This window comes from Saccopteryx bilineata, chromosome 1 (assembly GCF_036850765.1).
Source record: "Saccopteryx bilineata isolate mSacBil1 chromosome 1, mSacBil1_pri_phased_curated, whole genome shotgun sequence".
Lineage (NCBI taxonomy): Eukaryota > Metazoa > Chordata > Mammalia > Chiroptera > Emballonuridae > Saccopteryx > Saccopteryx bilineata.
In genome coordinates, this window is record NC_089490.1 from 221511859 (window position 1) to 221532747 (window position 20889).

The 20889-nt window shown below is 41.6% G+C and overlaps 1 protein-coding gene across 1 annotated transcript in view; it reads right to left on the minus strand.

Moving 5' to 3' along the window:
• Positions 1-517: 517 nt before the first annotated feature.
• LOC136319466 (ryanodine receptor 2-like) overlaps positions 518-20889 on the minus strand; it is a 190264-nt gene continuing 169892 nt past the window's right edge. Inside the window, 5 exon segments of the mRNA XM_066252720.1 lie at positions 518-1095; positions 1806-1857; positions 2718-2818; positions 3925-3989; positions 5243-5399. Of these exon segments, the coding sequence (XP_066108817.1) occupies positions 1000-1095; positions 1806-1857; positions 2718-2818; positions 3925-3989; positions 5243-5399 (471 nt within the window). The 3' untranslated portion in view covers positions 518-999.

Below are 20889 nucleotides of genomic sequence, written 5' to 3' on the forward strand. Positions count from 1 at the left end.
CAGCTGGTCACAGGTGACTGAAAGAGAAAAACCCAGGACATTGGGTCCACAAAGGATCACACTGGTGGATGACACTGGCTCTGGACCCATGTGGAGCCCAGGGCATGCTGTGAACTATGGAACAGTGACCATGAATGTTGTCTCACAGGGACTAGCTTGCCTCTGAGGGTTTTCTCGGTCCTTTAAACTTGCATGATAAACATACAATGAATTATTTCTTTTGAAAGTGTGTTTTTTGCAGTCTTTTGTTTCATACAAAGGTTTCAGAGTTGCAGGGTTGCATCAGAGCATCACAGAAATGAGAGAACAGGAGCGTGTGAGGGGGAACATGGGAATTCATGGATGCAAAGAGCCCCTCGTCCTGAGACGGGTTACCCGTCTCTGTAAAAAGTGCACAGGCTGCTTTTCTTACCCTCCCCCACCAAAGAAAAAGAATAAAGAAAAAAAATTCACAAAATTAACCTTAGGAAAAAAAAGTGGTCCTAAAGAAAATAAAGATGTTTTTTCATGCACATAGCTCAACCCTCACATATAGTAACGTACTATTTCCCTTCCTAACTGGTGTCTGCGGCACTTGGCGGCTGCCATCTGGGGACCCGTGGAGGCCCCTCCAAAGAGGAGACGTGAAGAGGTTGATGGGTGCAGCTGACGCTTCTCTGTGAACCTCCCACCTATTGGGAAGCTCCAGGAGTATCAGAAGGACATCTGTCAGTGTCATGATTGTGTGTCCAGAATGGCTTTTGTTCCAGAGTTCCTATGTGGTCTGCGAATGAGTTTAGATTATTCTTCAGTCTTGGTTCTCAAAGAAAATACACAGATAGGGGGAAGCCCAGTCAGATCCTCACTGCTCCAGGAAGCACATAAGGGTGGCGTTTCACAAATCAGCAGGATGTCTGCAAGAGAAAGAGAGAGAGAGAGAGTTGAGACAGAGAGAGAGTCGGAGAAACTGCGACAGAAAGAGGAGTGTGTCTGGGTTTGCGAAGGTGGTCTGGGTCAGAGTTAATTCAGCTGGTCTTCATACTGTTTCCGGAAAGAGTCCCCTGCTGGAAAAAACTCCCAGCACCTTTCTTGATACATCTTCCAGACATATGATTCCTGTAAAAGTAAGGACAATGTGTTATTATCTTGTCTTTCCCCAACAAATGTAAGATAGGGACTCACATTTGTTATTTTATATATATATATATATATATATATATATATATATATATAAAATATATATCATGTAGGCATAATGGTGTAATTACAACATATATGCAGACAGCACTAGAGAAGCCCAATAACATTTTGATAGTTCCTCACTGTACCAGACCTTACTTACTTCTAGTAATAAACAAATAATTATTATCCAGCCAGACCATAATATAATAATGCAAAAAAACTACTTGTGGTATATGATTTTGAGGGTTCTTTTAAAAATATTATGTTAATTTATTCTTCCAATTCAAACCATTAACAGCTGGATATGAATTTAATATGCAAATTTTAAGACACTTAATATGCAATTATTTTTAACTGAATGACCATAAAACTGTGCACTGAAGTTCATTTGAAATTATCGGCTATCTGATTTAGAAATCAAGGACATTATAATGATCAAAACTAGAACTCAGCATTTTAACCAACCAAAAGCTGATATTTCTGTGAACTTCCACTTCTCTACAGAGGCAAGCTTTGCAGCCTCATCTGGGGCATGTTAAGATGCCAGGTAATTCCCTGTCCTAAACGTTAATGCACACATTTTGTTCCAAACTGTAGGACTTCCCTCCATTGTTTCCTACAGGATTTGGTCCCCACCTACCTACCTGTCCTGTGTGCTCTGTTTCATCTTTGTTTATGAGATACATCAGGAAAAACCTGCAGAGACAGAGACTGATCAGAATGGATTGTGGGGGAACAGCAGCATAAACAGAGACTGCTGAGCCTCCACTCTTCATGCTTCAAATGAAATGGAAAAAAAAAAGCCACAGGGATCCAAAACTTAGGACCTTCTTTTAAAATTGTTTTTCTAAGGCACTAAAACGTGTGCACAGATTGAGCTACACTTGCAGGAGCTGCTCTGTGCCAGCCCGTGCAGAACCACCTGGAGCTGTGTCCACGCTGACTCCCAGGGCAGGAATCACAACCCAACACTTGTGTGCAAATCTGAGGATTACAAATGTTAACTAAAGCGCCAGTTTCACTCAGCTGTGCATTCACAACACCCTTTTTCTGGCTACCCTGTGTCTCTTCTGATGTTAAAACTGGGTCAGAAAGTAAGGGGAGTCTTTTACCAAATTTCAGTGAAAGCTAGTCTCTAGTAGTAGCCAGATTTCCATGTATTGTTTTAAGGCAATGTTGAACTGTTTCTGATAGTGCCTACAAGAGATATGGGTCTTCAGATGAAGGGAGGTCCCCACCCCCACACCTCTCAGCAGCAGCTGGAGGGTTTCTATGGCAACAGGCAATGGTTGGCCCAGGCTCAGGCTCAGCTTCCTTCCTGCTTATCCTGTCCACCCTCTGTGTCCCGTTCTGGAGGGAATCACCGCAGGTCGAAGTGCAGCCTCATTTCCTAAGTGCACCTGCTCCTCAGGGAGGGTGCACCTGGCTCGGACCCTCCTCCCCGAGATTTGGGGAACCCAAGCTCAGTCAACAAAGAACAGGAGGCCGTCCTGCTCCTGGTGAGATGGAACCCTGGGGGGTGTTGGTAGAGGCTGAGTCCAGACAGGCACACTCACAGGTAACTGGCCAAGTTGTGCTCCTGTAAGGTGTGGGTTTCAAAGCCATGTGGCACCGTGTCGAAGTAATCATTGCCTATCCCACAGATGAAGCATTTGGTCTACAACACAAAGGGAACATTAACATGTCAGGGTTCCGAGAACCAAACAAAAGGGTGCAACTCACAACTCCGGGCAACTGCTTCGTTTACTCAATATATTCCAAGGTCACCATGTAGGTGTGCTGAGCACATGCATGTCAACCTCTCTGTGTCACCTCCCAGTCACCCTGCAGTGTCACCTAGCTGCCATCCTCGGTGGCTCATGCTGGAAACTGGGGCTCAGCCCTGCTTGCTCTAAAGTCTTCATCCTCTGCAGCTGGCAGGCCACCAGAGCATTTCATGCCAACTCCGAAGTACTGCTTGAGTCCGTCAGGGTCCTGCACCCCCAGGGCACTTAGCAGAAACCTAATCTACCAGAAGAAGCTGGTGACCACAGCCCTGTCCCTGGTCCTGCCACCTCCCGGTTCACTCCCTGTGTTTTAGACCATTGCCATCTTTGAAAGTCTAATTCTGATTGGCTCACTATCCTGTTGAACTCCTTTCCTGTTTCCCACAGACCACAAGCTACACTGTAAATTTCTCTTAATGATCAGGCCTCACACTCCCCAGCCCCACCACCAGGTTGTAATAATCACGTTCAACCACTTACACTTCCGAGAAAAAATGTGCCTAGCAAATTTCCTAAAATCGAGTAGAGGTGCATATGACCTTGGTAGGGACATTCTCACAGATTCGAATGTGGGTGGTGCCCTGGAGATGTGCACGGTGGGGACAGTAGGGAGGGAGCTTGCCCTCACTGTCCTATTCTCTCTCACACACCCAAATCTCTGCGATCTTCAGGACTCAACTTGGGATGCCTTCTTTTAGAACTTCCCTGGTCATCCAGCTAGACAGCAGCCCCCAGCCCTCGGTACTCAGGGTTTCCTCCTGAAGGGTCCCCATGCTGCTCTGTAATCCCGTTTACTCCTCTGTCCAAGCACCCATCATTCTCAATGAAGGGCCTCCCACCCCTCGAGGGGTGAACGGCACCATGTGACAGTCTGCATGTACCCAGGGCCCCCCACTTCTTCCTGCCAGCTGAGGGAGCTGCACTCATCTCCTCTCCCGTTTCTCACCCACTGGGGCTCTCTGACCAGCCTCAAAGCTGAATTGGGGTGAAGACTGACCTCCATGTCTTCTTTGACTTGTTCCTGCTGATCCCTCAGTTCTCCAAAAGCATCAATTATTAAACCTAGTGTTAAATAAAGACACAATTTCACCTTTATCAACCAGAGAATCATGATTAAATTCACAAGCCCTGGCTAACCCTTCCAAAGAAGGGAAAATGTGCAGCCATGCTAAGTGATGCTCGGAAACAGGGAACGTTGTGCACACACGTGATGTTCCCACTGAACCCGGAGTGAAATGCCTAGTTATGGGGCCTGGTCTTCCTGAAAGGGGTTAAAAATGAGGCAACAGGCAGGAGAAACCTCCAGTTAACTCGGCAAATATAGATAGTCTATCACAACCGACTTCACGCTGAACAGGAGCCGCTGGGATTTAGGGTTGTAAAGCACAGAAAACTCTACTAATATGATTTTCACATAGTAATGTGGAAATCCAACATGACCATATTAATGGGAGGAATTTGTCTCGAATCATTTTTCCTCAAGTTCCTGATAAATAAACTTTCCAGATCCTAACAGCTTCTCTCTTAGGACACTGGCAGTACATTTTCTTCCAAGTGTCTTATGACTTTGCTCTCAAATAAAGCACATTATTGTTAGACTCAGTAATGACCTGAAGAATGGATCATGAGTCCTTCAAGCCTGTTCGTGTATTTTACTGAAAAAAGTGTACCATTTTATGTCTGCAGAACTTAGAGGTAACATCACATTTATTGACATTTAATTCAAGGCAGGGATAAAGCATGAGCAGAAAATGGTCATGAACATTTTCTGAGAAAAAAACCACACCCGCAGTCCCTTGTGTCAAGGTGGCACTTGTTTGTCCACAAAGGCCCTGTACCTTTAGCTGTGCCCAATCCAGAATTGGGGGGGGGGGGGGGGGTGGAACAGGAAGCATCAACTTGTAGTATCTGCTTTCTGTATGTGCCTTGACTAGGCAATCCTGGGGTTTCAAGCCCACAACCTCAGCCTTCCAGGTCAATGCCTTTATCCACTGCACCACCACAGGTCAAGCTGTGTTCTTTTAAAACAAAAATTTTTTCAACAACCCTACAGCTCAGAGGCTGGTATAATTTCCGTTTGATAGACCCAAAGAGGTTAACTGACTCCCCACTGGAGTTATCAAGCATGCCAGTGGCAGGGACAAAGAGGCAGGGCCCACCTCTACCCCACCTCCCGAGGACCCCAGGCCACTGCTTTTCCCTCTGCAGATTTCAAGTGAAAGAAACAGCCCTCCCAGAAAACGCCTGGTGTCCTCCCTCCCTCTGTGGCTGGAGACACAGTGGCTCAAATCCTAGCTCTTCTTGTGCCTGGTTACCTTGTATTATGGCCAAGAGGATTACAATTACAAAGAAGAAGAAGGTGATGTTGAAGATGATCCGATAGATCTCATACTTGTCGCCTACCGGGTCCTCGATCTCGTCACCGATGCCACCTCCAACTCGCACGCCAATGTACATGTGGAACATGTAGCACTGGGGGGAGAGACAGGTCACTTGTGAAGGACACTGCCCATCCTTGCATTCCATAGCCCCAGGTTCTCTCTTGGGTCCCCAGTCCTCCTTCTGGGAAGCAGCAGTCTCTGCGTTCTCAGTATCTGTGACTGTGACGCAGACCCTTGTCCTCAGCATGCCCTGCTCACTCCTCTGCCACACTCGGCAGAACATGAAGAATACCACACCAGCATCTGGGATGAGGCACTCCTTTAAGATCACATTAAGGACCACAAAACTGTATTTAATTGCATTGCTCAGTTTTTTTTTCCCCTTTTTAAAGCATAACAGATACAGCAAAGAGGAGGTAAGAACCCAGTGCATAACAAGGTGAAGTCTTAGAAATTATGCTAGAAAACCAGACTCAGTAACGCTAACCCTCCCCTTGTCTACCTTATATGAATATGATGTTGAAATGGTTTTCCACATCAAGAGGAAACACGGAAGGAAGAAGCCACCTACTGTGTGAGCCTGCCACACGAGGACTCCATGGTCAGCCCCGCTGCAGGGCCTACAGCAGAAACAAAGGTCAGCAGATGCTTTGGGAGCATCTCAGCCTCAGCACTGGTCATATCATGAGCTGGACAGTTCTATGGTGTGGGTGATGTCCAGTGCATTGTAGGATATTTTGGAAGGCTCTCTGGACTCCACCCACTAGATGCCAATGGAACTCCACCCTGAAGACAAGTGAAAATGTGGACAGATGTTGCCATGTGTCCCCTGGGGGGTAAACCATGGCAAGTTGAGAGCCACTGCCTTAAAGCATTCTATGCTTTTTCAAATTCAGGATAAGTGTATGCCCTCCAGGTTGAGTCGCCTCCTAAGCCACAATTCTCCCCTCCAAGTTCACCGTTCACTGCTCCCGAGCGCCACCTTCTACCTGACTCATGCCTCCTCCCAACAAACACTCTTTATCCGGGACCTCCACTGGTACATTCACCTTCCCTTGCAACCTCCTTTCCATTCTTATCCAACTCCTACTCACCCTTTAGACTCTCAATTAATAATCCTTCCTCCATGAAGACCCTGAGACTGTTCCAGACACTGATTTACCCAACAATGTCACCCTCCAATTCAGGATAGACTGCTTGCCGTCTTCAGTGACCCAGGGGCGAAGGGCTGGCACAGCTTCTCTGCTGAGATGCCATGCCCTAACTGTCTCCTGTCTCTGGCTGTCCCCCCACCCCCAGCCTCCTTGGCCCGTGCTGCTTCATGTCCCCAACTCTTCATGAACTATTGCCCCAGGACTGGGTTCTTGGACCTTTTTTCTTTTAGGACCCTCCACTGGAGACCTTCCAGTTTCTTCTTTAACCACCATTTCTGTGCCAATTACTTTAAAGAATGGCTCCTTACAACTGAAGTCTGAATTTTCTGAATGCCCGACTGGTATGTCCAACTCATTTTTTATTTAATGTTTTTCTATATATCTCACCCCACAAGAATTGGCCTATACAATAAGACTTACTTTGGTTACTGCTGGACCGTCAGTGCCTAAGACCATGGGCAGTGCATGAGAGGTACTTGATCACAATGGGAGGAGTGACTAGTAAACAGACCTCACGGCCTCAACCCACAGACTACAGATCCTTATATCACTTTAAAAACCAAAAGTGCAGGAAAAGAACAGACAATAAGATAACACCAGCCTGACCTGTGGTGGCGCAGTGGATAAAGCGTCGACCTGGAAATGCTGAGGTCACCGGTTCAAAACCCTGGGCTTGCCTGGTCAAGGCACATATGGGAGTTGATGCTTCCTGCTCCTCCCCCTTCTCTTTCTCTCTCCTTTCTAAAATGAATTAAAAAAAATTAAAAAAAAAAAAAAAAGATAACACCAAGATGCTCATAGTATAACAGCTAAGTACTGATAGACATAGGAAAACCCAAATGCCTGCCTGCAATAAATCAGCAGAATCAACTAAAGATTATGTCACTTAGAAAAGAGGCTTGTCAGTCAGACACAACGAACAATGAGTGTCATGGGGCAGCTATGCCCCTGCCCACTACCAGCTGCTCCGAGCCGGTTGACGGCTCTCTCCTCCAGAGACAGCTGGCAAAGCTGCTGGTGCCTGAACCTGACCACACATCGGGTCTCCTGGAGACCCGAACATTCAGATTCCCTATAACACTGATAGAATGAGTCCCTGGAAGTAACATATGAAAGCAGTCACTTAAAAAAAATTAAGCATTAATTTCTTAGAATTGCGGGTCTAAAACAGTGCTTGGAACAAATAGCAGTGGGTGGGTGTGATGCCGGTGGCCGAGGGCAGGCAAGTCCACTTTGGATCTGGGCATACAGTAGAGAAACTGCAGAGCCAGAAAGTGTTGAGCCATTCTGTTTAATAAAGTCTCACAATAGCGGATGAGCAAACAGGCAGGGAAAACTGCTTCTCATGGCAGCAGGTGAACAAACAGAAAAAATGGCCCCTCACAGTGGTGGGCAAGCAATTTGCCCTAAAGGAAGCACCAATAGCCTCACACAGACTATACAGACATGGCGCTGCCACGTGCTCACACACTAATCAGGCAAAGCGCTTGCAGCCGGCAAACCAATGAGCAAGCCTAACACAGCTGTTTTCCCTACAGAGTAGAAAATTCTTATCTTCCCTGTACATTCTTGCATACGGTTGGGATTGTTTTTAGCATATGCATTTCTTACTAACAAAAATTGGGATGATATATTTTTTTCAAATCTGTCTTCATATGCATGTAGCTGTGGCCACAGGAAATGGGTATAGCATCATTTCTGCAGCTGCCTACTCTTTACTGAACGAACTAATGGGGCAACCTGCCTGGTCTCACTGTACTCTGCCTGCTTGCAATCCCCTCTTTGGGCAGAGGGCTCAACTTGGACAATCTACCTGGCCCTGACCTAGCTCTTCTCTGGGTCCAATTCTGGCTCTCAGGTTTCCACACCAACATCCACAGTGGCCATGAAATGTCCCGGCTCACCAGGCCCTGCCTGGTTGATATGCATGTGACTAAGACCATCTAGCTGACTCCTCTGGCTAATTCCTCTGACTCAGACTTTTGGGTTATAATCTGGCTTTTCTTGTAGAGTTCTTCCAAAGGGAAGAGAATGTGTGGACTTGCTGCATGAACTCTTAACAAGCAGGACGTTGGTTTTCTGACACATACATCACACTCCTAGGAACTTAGTTCATGTGAGTCTGTTCTCAAGAGAATGAGTCATTCTTAACCTCCAACGTAGAGCTGAAGAAAAAAACCATGGGATGAGGCTAAATTGCTTTTTTAAAAAATGTGTCATCTCACATCTCCTGTCTGCCGTCCTGCCTCACCAGGCCATACCCTTGCTCCCCTTCATTCTGTGATAACTTCAGGAGTTTTGTGGAAGGGATTCCACCATATATCAATACCACACAGATGACCATGCTGAGAAGACAGGTAAAGTCTGTGGATTTGATTATTGGGGCTCAATAACATACCATCGTACAGAGGGTAAAATGAGCACTCCGCCTGTGGGATTTTTATCCTGATTTCCCCACCCATATCCTCTACTACCTGCTTCTCCCAGAACTAGCAGATGGTTGGCGGCCAAGGGCACAGAGGCAGAATGTGAACACCCACTAACATGAGGCTGCAGCTTGGCCATCAGGTTAGAAAATCGAAATCTTTTCATCTGCCTTCCTGTTCTCAGAATCAGCTTAAACCTGGATGACAAGAGCTGGAGAATGGAAAGGAGTAATTCTGAAGAACAAAAATTGTACTTTGTTCAAAGAATTCGATAATAATGAAGGAGGGTGGCTGGTGCTACAGGAATCAAACACAATTGTCAGTTCTCAGTATTTACGATCCTAGGGCTGCCCCCTACTGCCTCCTGAACTGCTTCATCTCGGGTAATCGTTGCTCACATTGCCCTTAGGAAACATGAGGATGAGCACAAGCTTCTGGTGGGCTGGCAAAGGTTCTTATAAGATCTTTGTCTTGGCAAGAAAAGAGAGTGAGAGAATGAACTAGAGAGACACTATCTGTGAGGAAGGCAAGGCAAGAAAGTGACAGGACAAGGACCTGACAGCTCACTTCCCTGGGCCAGGACTTGACTTTCTATCTCAGTGACCTGGACAGCTTTTTTCAAAAGACAGAGGTCTTGATATCTTCCCTGCAGTTTCTGGTTCTGGGGTCCAGGATGGCTTTAAGGGCTGCCCTGATGACTCCTCTGTGCATGCAAGGTGAGCACCCCCCCTTTCAAGATAGATGGCTCCTCATCAGAGATGGATTAAGGTCAGTTGGTCCCCGGGCACAGAAGAAAATATCGGGCCCCTTAAAAAAAAGATACAGGGAAAATAAAAATACATGTTAACCACATTTTTAAATAAATAAAAAATATTATGTACTATTAATGTTAAAATTGCACATATGAAACCAAACTTGGTGTTATTAGAAAAAAGTGTAAAGTTGGGGTTTTGTGGGGCCCTTCAGAAGTCAGGGCTCAGGGTGCATGCCAGGTGTGCCTGTGGTTAAATTCACCTCTGCCCCTCATATATGCTGAGTCAGTCTCTCTGCTCCTCAGCTTTAATATACTTTTGCCCTCGACTTTAGATCACTTCTGACAGTCTCCTCCTATGATGCTCCAGAAGAGTTTCAAATTCTATCAGGATACTGCTGATTTAATTAGATTCCCAGGCTCAAAACACCATGATCCTAAATAACTAAGTAAACAAGTAAAGAAATGCAAATATTGTCTCTGAGTCTAGGAAGCTGCAATGACAGTGCCATCTACTGTAAGGTATGCAACACTGTAGGGTCAATCCTGTCTGGGATAATCTGAAACATCCATTCAGACCCCAAAAAACAGCATAAAACAGCAGGCAATAGAAACTCAAGAAGAGGTGGATACAACTGGATGTGAGTAAGGAAAACCAGCTTGGTTAGAATGCTGGACTTTGGGTAAGGCAAGATGGCGATGGAGTAGGCGGACATACCAACCTCCACCTCCCAGAACCAAGGTGGATTACAACTAATTTTAAGAATGATTATCTGGAAAAACCAACTTTGGACTAAACTAAGAGGACTCTTTAACCAAGGAACACTGAAAAAGCCACACTGAGACTGGTAGAAAAAGCAGAAATGCAGAGAAGGCTGCCCAACCTGGAGAGACTCACATGGTGGGAAGTGAGTTTAGCAGAGAGGGGAGGTCCCTGGGCCCTGGAACAAAGCCCCAGCTTGCAGCCCCAGAGCCTATGCAAACACAGTGTGTGGACAGTATTTAGCTGTGAAACAAGTCAGGATACTGTTTTGTGAGAGACAGATTTCTTAGACCCATGATTCCTCTTAAAGAAACTGTGCAGAAAACCTCTTTCACAACCACTAACCTGGGCTTCCCAGGGACAGGCAGAGATGAGAGGACCAGAGTAGCAGGAAGAGAGTGTAATCTAGGAGGCACAGGCAGAAACACTTTGAGGGACAGCCACCCTAACCCCTGGGGTGACTCACTCCCTAAATCTGAAGTGAATATTTCCACTGGAACCAGCAATACCAGTAAAGAGAAGCAGGACAACAGCCAAACAAGCTCTTCTGCGATACTCAGAGCAGAGTCACTTAGAAGGAGGGAGCCTTAAGGAATACAGTACTGAGTCTAGGATCTGAGGTGCAGTGCCCCAACCACACTGCTGAGGGCTAGCCAGAGGGTGGGCAGCAGCGGGATGTCAGCCCATCGCCACTGGAGTGAGCCAGCTCTGAGGCCCAGCATGAGCTCAGTCTTGCCTGGCAGGGGAGAAAGAGGCACACAAAAGTGGTCCAGCCAGCAGCGGGCCAACTGCAAGAGAAAGGTGAAAGCCTGGGAACTGCAGAGAACCATGGATGAGCATGGGCATGCAGCCCCACACAGCCCACAGAGCCGGGGCTTGTGGCTCAATGCATGAGTACAACTCTGACCGTGGGGGCAAGGCAAAAGCCTGGGAACAGGCTGAGGCCCACAGCTGAGTGTAGGCAATCAGCCCTGCCAGGCCAGGGGAGCCCGCAGCTTGCAGCTAGACTCACGAGCGCAGCTCCACACATGGGGGGCAGGGCAAAAACCTGGATATAGATGGAAAACCATAGCTAAGCAAAGGTGCTCACCCCTGCCTGTGGTGCTGAGGCTTGCAGCCCCAGGCACACGCACAGCCCCACCCACAGCTGAAGGGCAAAAGCCAAGGTTTGTAGACCTGGGCACATGAACACAGCCTCTCCTGCAGAGGAGAGGCAGAAACCACAGTGACAGCCACAGCCAGCCAGCACCTGCAACACCTGTATTCGAATGCCAGAGGCAGCGGCAGAGGGGGTGGTGGGTCTGCAGAAAGACCACAACTAGGGAACACAGAGGCCACATCCATAGGCTTACAGTGGCCACAATCTACACAGACAAAATGGGAAGGTAGAGAAGTGCAACCCAATTAAATCAAGTGAAATCCCCAGAAAAGGACTTGAATGGGTCAGGACATTAAAACAGATGCAAAGTTGAAAATAATGATTTGTAGATTGCTCAAAGATCTTAAAACAACAATAGATAGTCATAATGAACAACTAAATAAAGAGATAGCAAGTACAAAAAAGGACATTGAAATAATAAAAAAGAATCAGTCATAAATGACAAATACAATATCAGAAATGAAGACCACAATGGAAGAAATTAAAAGCAGGATGGAGGAAGCTGAGGATCAAATCAGCGATTTAGAGGACAAGATAAACAAAGGCATGGAAGCAGAGCAGCAAAAAGAAAAGAGATTCAAAAAGTCTGATGAAACTCTAAGAGAGCTCTGTGACAACATGAAGAGAAATAACATCCACATCATAGGGGTTCCTAAAGAAGAAGAGAAAGAACAAGGGATAGAGACTTTGTTCAATCAAAACATAGCTGAAAATTTCCCTAAATTGATGCAGGAAAAAGTCACACAAGTACAAGCACAGAGAATGCCATTAAAGAGAAACCCAAAGAAATCTACACCAAGACACATCATAATTAAAATAACAAAGCTAAGTGGTAAAGAGCAAATATTAAAACCTGCTGGGAAAAAATAGGCTATCACCTACAAAGAAGCCCCCATAAGGATGACATCCAACTTCTCAACAGAAACACTTGAGGCCAGAAGGAATGGCAAGAAATATTCAAAGTGATGCAGAACAAGACTACTTTATCTAGCAAGGCTATCATTTAAAATTGAAGGAGAAATAAAAAGCTTCCCAGGCAAAAAACAAAACAAAACATAAAACCTCAAGGAATTCATTACAACCAAACCAATGCTGCAGGAAATGTTAAGGGGCCTGTTGTAAACAGATCAAAGTGGGAAAAGAATATTGAAAAAGAGGAATACAGCTTTAAAGAATGAAATGGCAATAAATAACTACATATCAATAATAACCATAAATGTAAATGGATTAAATGATCAAATCAAAAGACATAGGGTAGCTGCATGGATAATAAAAAAGGATTCATACATATGCTGTCTACAAGAGATACACCTTAAAACAAAAGATGCACATAGACTGAAGGTAAAAGGATGAAAAAAATTTCATGCAAATAGAAATGGAAAAAAAAGCTGGAGTAGCAATACTTATATCAGACAAAATGAACTTTAAAACAAAGACTATAGAAAGAGATAAAGAAGGTCACTACATAATGATAAAGGGAGCAATCCAACAGGAAGATATAACCATTATATTAAATATCTACACATCTAACATAGGAGCACATAAATATATAAAGCAGACTTTGATGGATATTGGATATAAAGGGTGAAATCAACAGCAATACTATAATAGTAGGGGATTTCAAAAACCCACTAACATCACTAGATAGAACCTCAAGAAAGAAAATTAACAAAGAAACAGCAGACTTAAAGAACATACTAGATCATCTTGATTTAGTAGATATCTTCAGAACCTTTCACCCTAAACCAGCAGAATATACATTCTTTTCAAGTAACATGGTAAATTCTCTAGGATAGACCACATGTTAGGGCACAAAAGCAGTCTCAACAAATTTAAGAAGATTAAAATCATATCAAGATCTTCTCTGACCATAATGGCATGAAATTAGAAATCAACCACAACAGAAAAACTAAAAAATACCCAAACACTTGGAAACTAAATAGCATGTTCTTAAATAATGAATGGGTTAACAATAAGATCAGAGAAGAATTTTTAAAAATTCCTAGAAACAAATGATAATGAGCATAGAACAACTCAAAATTTATAGGACACAGCAAAAGCATTACTGACTGGGAAGTTCACAGCATTACAGGCATACCTTAAGAAGCTAGAAAAAGCTCAAATAAACAACTTAATCCTGTATATGAAAAAAACTAGAAAAAGAATAGCAAGTAAAGCCCAGAGGTAGTAGAAGAAAGGAAATAATAAAGGTCAGAGTGGAATTAAATGACATAGAGGCTAAAAAAACAATACAGAGGATCAGTGAAACAAGAAACTGGTTTTTTGAAAAGGTAAACAAGATCGATGAACCTTTAACCAGACTCACTAAAAAAAAAAAAGAGAGAGGGCTCAAATAAATAAAATTAGAAATGTGAGTGGAGAAATAACAACTGACACAACAGAAATACAAAGGATTGTAAGAAAATACTATAAAGAACTGTATACCAAAAAATTAGACAACCTAGGTGAAATGGACAAATTAATACTCAGAAATCAGAGGCATTTTTATTTTCTTTATTTATTTTTTTTAATAATTTTATTTTTTTAATGGGGTGACATCAATAAATCAGGATACATATATTCAGAGATAACAAGTCCAGGTTATCTTGTCATTCAATTATGTTGCATACCCACCACCCAAAGTCAGATTGTCCTCTGTCACCTTCTATCTTGTTTTCTTTGTGCCCCTCCCCACCCCCTTTCCCTATCCCATTCCCCCCTCCCCCCCATAACCACCACACTCTTATCAATGTCTCTTAGTTTCACTATTACGTCCCGCCTACGTATGGAATAATACAGTTCCTGGTTTTTTCTGATTTACTTATTTCGCTTCGTATCATGTTATCAAGATCCCACCATTTTGCTGTAAATGTTCCAATGTTATCATTTCTTATGGCTGAATAGTATTCCATAGTGTATATGTGCCACATCTTCTTTATCCAGTCATCTATTGATGGGCTTTTTGGTTGTTTCCATGTCCTGGCCAATGTGAACAATGCTGCAATAAACATGGGGCTGCATGTGTCTTTACGTATCAATGTTTCTGAGTTTTGGGGATATATACCCAGGAGAGGGATTGCTGGGTCATAAGGTAGTTCTATTTTCAGTTTTTTGAGGAACCACCATACTTTCTTCCATAATGGTTGTACTACTTTACATTCCCACCAACAGTGTATGAGGGTTCCTTTTTCTCCACAGCCTCTCCAACATTTGCTATTACCTGTCTTGCTAATAACAGTTAATCGAACAGGTGTGAGGTGGTATCTCATTGCCGTTTTGATTTGCATTTCTCTAATAGATAAAGAAGATGAGCATCTTTTCATATATCTGTTGGCCATTTGTATTTCTTCCTGGGAGAAGTGTCTATTCATATCCTCTTCCCATTTTTTTATTGGATTGTTTGTTTGTTGTTGAGTTTTATGAGTTCTTTGTATATTTTGGATATTAGGCCCTTATCTGAGCTGTTGTTTGAAAATATCATTTCCCATTTAGTTGGCTTTCTGTTTATTTTGTTATCAGTTTCTCTTGCTGAGCACAAACTCCTTAGTCTGATGTAGTCCCATTCATTAATTTTTGCCTTCACTTCTCTTGCCTGTGGAGTCAAATTCATAAAATGCTCTTTAAAACCCAGGTCCATGAGTTGAGTACCTATGTCTTCTTCTATGTACTTAATTGTTTCAGGTCTTATGTTTAGATCTTTGATCCATTTTGAGTTAATTTTTGTACAGGGGGAGAGAATGTAGTCCAGTTTCATTCTTTTGCATGTGGCTTTCCAGTTTTCCCAGCACCATTTATTGAAGAGGCTTTCTTTTCTCCATTGTGTGTTGTTGGCCCCTTTATCAAAAATTATTTGACTATATATATGTGGTTTTATTTCTGGACTTTCTATTCTGTTCCATTGGTCCGAGTGTCTATTTTTCTGCCAATACCATGCTGTTTTGATTGTCGTGGCCCTATAATAGAGTTTGAAGTCAGGTATTTTAATGCCCCCAGCTTCATTCTTTTTCTTTAGGATTGCTTTGGCTATTCGGGGTTTTTTATAGTTCCATATAAATCTGATGATTTTTTCTATATTTCTTTAAAAAAAAGTCATTGGAAGTTTAATGGGAATTGCATTAAATTTTTATATTGCTTTTGGTAATATAGCCATCTTGATTATATTTATTCTTCCAAGCCAAGAACAAGGTATATTCTTCCATCTCATTATATCTTTTCGATTTCCCTTAACAATGGTTTATAGTTTTCATTATATAAGTCCTTTACATTCTTTGTTATGTTTATTCCTAAGTATTTTATTTTTTGTTGTTGCAATCATGAAGGGGATTATTCTTTTGAGTTTGTTCTCAGTTGTTTCATTGTTGGCATATAGAAAGGCTATTGACTTCTGTGTGTTAATTTTGTATCCTGCGACCTTACTGTATTGGCTTATTGTTTCTAGTCTTTTTGTGGATTCTTTGGGATTTTCGATGAATAGGATCATATCATCTGCAAAAAGTGATACTTTTACTTCTTCTTTTCTGATATGGATGCCTTTTATTTCTTTATCTTGTCTGATTGCTCTGGCTAGAACCTCTAGTACCACATTAAATAAGAGTGGAGAGAGTGGACAACCCTATCTTGTTCCTGATTTAAGGGGGAAAGCCTTCAGTTTAGTGCCATTTAATATGATGTTAGCTGATGGTTTATCATATATGGCCTTTATCATGTTGAAATATTTTCCTTTTATACCCATTTTGTTGAGAGTCTTAAACATAAAATTGTGTTGTATTTTATCGAAAGCCTTTTCTGCGTCTATTGATAAGATCATGTGGTTTTTGTTCTTTGTTTTGTTGATATGGTGTATTACGTTCACCGTTTTAGGTATGTTGAACCATCCTTGAGATTCTGGGATGAATCCCACTTGATCATGATGTATTATTTTTTTAATATGTTGTATTCAATTTGCTAGTATTTTGTTTAGTATTTTAGCATCTGTATTCATTAGAGATATTGGTCTGTAATTTCCTTTTTTTGTGCCATCCTTGCCTGGTTTTGGTATGAGGGTTATGTTGGCCTCATAAAATGTGTTTGGAAGTATTGCTTCTTCAATTTTTTGGAAGACTTTGAGTAGAATAGGAACCAAGTCTTCTTTGAATGTTTGATAAAATTTGCTGGTATAGCCGTCAGGGCCTGGACTTTTATTTTTGGGGAGGTTTTTAATGGTTTTTTCTATTTCTTCTCTACTGATAGGTTTGTTTAGGCTTTCTGCTTCTTGTTGACTCAGTCTAGGAAGGTTGTATTGTTCTAGGAATTTATCCATTTCTTCTAGGTTGTTGAATTTAGTGGCATACAGTTTTTCATAGTATTCTACAATAATTCTTTGTATATCTACGGTGTCCGTGGTGATTTCTCCTCTTTCATTTTGGATTTTGTTTATATGAGTTCTTTCTCTTTTTTCCTTGGTAAGTCTTGCCAAGGGTTTGTCAATTTTGTTGATCTTTTCAAAGAACCAGCTCCTTGTTCTATGAATTTTTTCTATAGTTTTTCTGTTCTCTAATTCATTTATTTCTGCTCTGATTTTTATTATCTCCTTTCTTCGGCTGGTTTTGGGTTTTCTTTGTTCTTCTTTTTCTAGTTCCTTAAGGTGGGAAGTTAAGTGGTTCACTTGGGCTCTCTCTTGTTTCTTCATATATGCCTGAAGTGATAGGAACTTCCCTCTTATCACTGCTTTTGCTGCATCCCATAGATTCTGATATGTCGTATTGTCATTTTCATTAGTCTGTATATATCTTTTGATCTCTGCACTTATTTCTTCTTTGACCCATTCATTTTTTAAAAGTATGTTGTTTAGTTTCCACATTTTTATGGGATTTTTTTCCTCTTTTTTGCAGTTGAATTCTAGTTTCAAGGCTTTATGATCAGAAAATATGCTTGGTACAACTTCAATTTTTCTGAATTTGCTGATGTTGTTTTTGTGGCCCAACATATGGTCAATTCTTGAGAATGATCCATGTACACTGGAGAAAAATGTATACTCAGTCACTTTGTGATGAAATGTCCTGTAGATGTCTATCATATCCAGGTGCTCTAGTGTTTTGTTTAAGGCCACTATGTCTTTGTTGATTCTCTGTTTGGATGACCGATCTAGAGCCGTCAGTGGTGTATTGAGGTCTCCAAGTATGATTGTGTTTTTGTCTGTTTTTGTTTTAAGATCAATAAGTAACTGTCTTATATATTTTGGTGCTCCTTGGTTTGGTGCATATATATTAAGAATTGTTATCATCTTGATTCAGTGTCCCCTCAGCCATTATGAAATGGCCATTTTTGTCTCTGAGTACTTTTCCTGTCTTGTAGTCAGCATTATCCGATATGAGTATTGCTACACCTGCTTTTTTTTGGATGTTATTTGCTTGGAGTATTGTTTTCCAGCCTTTCACTTTGAATTTGTTTTTATCCTTGTTACTTAGATGAGTTTCCTGTAGGCAGCATACAGTTGGATTTTGTTTTTAATCCATTCTGCTACTCTGTGCCTTTTTATTGGTGAGTTTAATCCGTTTACATTTAGTGTAATTATTGATACTTGTGAGTTCCCTATTGCCATTTTATATCTTGCTTTCTGTTAGTTTTGTGTCTTGTTTGATCCTTCTCTTTCGTTTTTCTATCTTTTGTTTTTATTTGGTTGTATTCCATACATCTTTCCTCTGTTGCTATCTTTTTTATCTCATGTGCTTCTGTGGTGGTTTTTTTATTGGTGGTTACCTTTGAGTAATGAAAAGGGTCCCTACCCTGTTCATTGTAGCGAACTATTTTGTGAGTACTTTTGCACTCCATCGTCCTTTGCTACTGTTAATCTCCATCTTCTCCCCCTCTTTCTTTTTGTTGTTGTCACAGTTTAAATTTGGTTTTATTGTGTTCTTCTTGGAGCTTTTACTTGTGGCTCCTTTTTTTTTTGTTGTTCTTTGTATCTGATTGGAGAACCCCCTTTTGTAATTCCTGGAGTGGGGGTTTTCTGATAATGAATTCCCTCATCTTTTCTGTATCTGTGAATGTTTTTATTTCTTTTTCATACTTGAAGGATAGCTTTGATGGGTATAGTATTCGTGGCTGCAAGTTCCTCTCTTTCAGGACTTTAAATATTGGGGTCCACTCTCTTCTAGCTTGTAGAGTTTCTGCTGAGAAATCTGATGATCATCTAATGGGCCTTCCTTTATATGTTGTATTCTTCTTTTCCCTGGCTGCCTTGAGAATTTTTTCTTTGCTGTTGGTTTATGTCAATTTCATTATGATATGCCTTGGAGTAGGTTTGTTGGGGTTAAGAAAACTCGGAGTTCTGTTTGCTTCTTGAACTTGAGGCTTTAGATCTTTCCACAGGCTTGGGAAGTTCTCATCTATTATTTGTTTGAGTTTGCTCTCCATTCCATTTTCTCTCTCTTCTCCCACTGATATACCTATTATTCTTATGTTATTCTTTCTGATGGAGTCAGATAATTCTTGTAGGGCTATCTCATTTTTTTAAATTTTTGAGTCTCTTTCTTCTTCTCTCTGTTGTGCCTCAAGTTGCTTATCTTTTATTTCACTAATCCTCTCTTCTATCTGACCTGTTCTATTAGCTAAGCTTGTTACTTCGTTTTTCAGCTCGTGAATTGAGTTTTTCATCTCTGTTTGATTTGTTTTTATAGTTTCAATTTCCTTGGACATATATTCTTTGTGTTCATTGAGTTGTTTTCTGAGCTCCTTAAATTGCCTTTCTGTGTTTTCTTGTATATCTCGGAGGATTTTTAGGATTTCTATCTTGAATTCTCTGTCATTTAGCTCCAAGGTTTCCAATATATTAAATTTTTTCTCCATAGATTTTTCCTCATCTAGCTGTGTTACCTCTCTTTCTTTTGTATCCATGATATTCGATTTTCTCTTCCTTAATGGCATCTGAGGGTGGTTTTGTTGATAGTATTAATGAGATTTAATAAAGAATAAAATGTTAAAAATAATAATAAAAAAATAAAAAATTGAAAAGAGTTGTTTTATTTAAAAAAATTAATAATGAAATAAAGAAAAATAAAATGAAATAAAAATTTAAAAAAAAGGAAATTATTCCGCCCCTCCTTTTTTCCTCTCCTCTCCTCTCCCCTCTTTCTTGAGAAAATCTTGTGGTGAACTGTGAATTATAACAAACAATGCCTGTGATATAGGGCCTGAATTGGGGAAAAGTAATAAAGGGGCAAAAAAAAAAGAAAAAAGAAAAAAAAAGAGCGTATGGACCCACAAAAAGCAAATAAGGAAAAAATTTGGGTCAAGAATAAAGTGATTTGCTTTTAGGTGTTGGTTGTCTAAGAGTTATGATGAGAGGAATAAGAGGAAAACGGAAAAATGTGGGGACAAATTAAAAAATGACTATTGTATTTAGTGGAACAAGAACTAGATAATATGGAGAGCCAGGGATGGGAGCACTGCTAGTGAGTTAAAAAGGTGAAGTAAAAACCCCCCAAAATGCCACAAACATAAGTTTGAGTCCTAGATAAGATAATTTGTTTGTTATTGAGGTTTGAATGAGAGGAGATGTAAAGGGGAAAGGAAGAAACTAATATAGAGGGAGAAAAGAAAGAGAGAGAGAGAAAAAAAGAGGGAACCACTAAAAGAAGAAAAAAGAAAGGAGAGAGAGAGAGAGAGTTAAGGGTTTTGGAGTGCAACCCTCATAGAGAGAAAGGAAGAGAAGAGAAAAGATAATGGGAGATGTAACACTTATGGGTAGTGTAGTTCAAGGAGAGGAGAGAGTAAGACTGGCAGAGAGTTAATTGGCCAAATTGGAGGAGGAAAAAAAGTATCAAGAATGAAGATAAGAGAAACAAATGAACAAATATAATAAAATGGGATAGGTTATAAAGTCTGCAGATTATTCTTGATTTTGAGAGGTTATCTTCTTGCTTTTTCTTTTCTCTCCCTCTTCCTGGTCGGTGACTCTGTACCCCAGGTTCTGCCCCTTTGGCATGCTCAGGTAGAGGTTTTCAGTTGATAAGTCTCTATGGCAATGTCATGTATTGTGCTTTAGTCTCGTTGGCAGTCGAGGCTCATTAGCATTTATAGGCTCCAACAGTGAGAGAGTCCGTGTTCTTGGAGCCTTTCTCCTAGTCTTTCCTTCCTCAATTAGTAGCCTGATAATCCAGCTATGGGGTTGCTGCTGCCTCTGCCTGGATAGTAAGAGGCTCAAAGAGCTGGCAACTCCCCACTCTATTTCCACTCAGCACAGGGCTCTGGGTAAGGCTCAGTCAGTCAGAGCTGCTAGCATAATCAGGCGGGCTTTCCACCCACTCAAAGACCTCTGGCTCTGCCACTCTGTCCGGTAACACAGGCG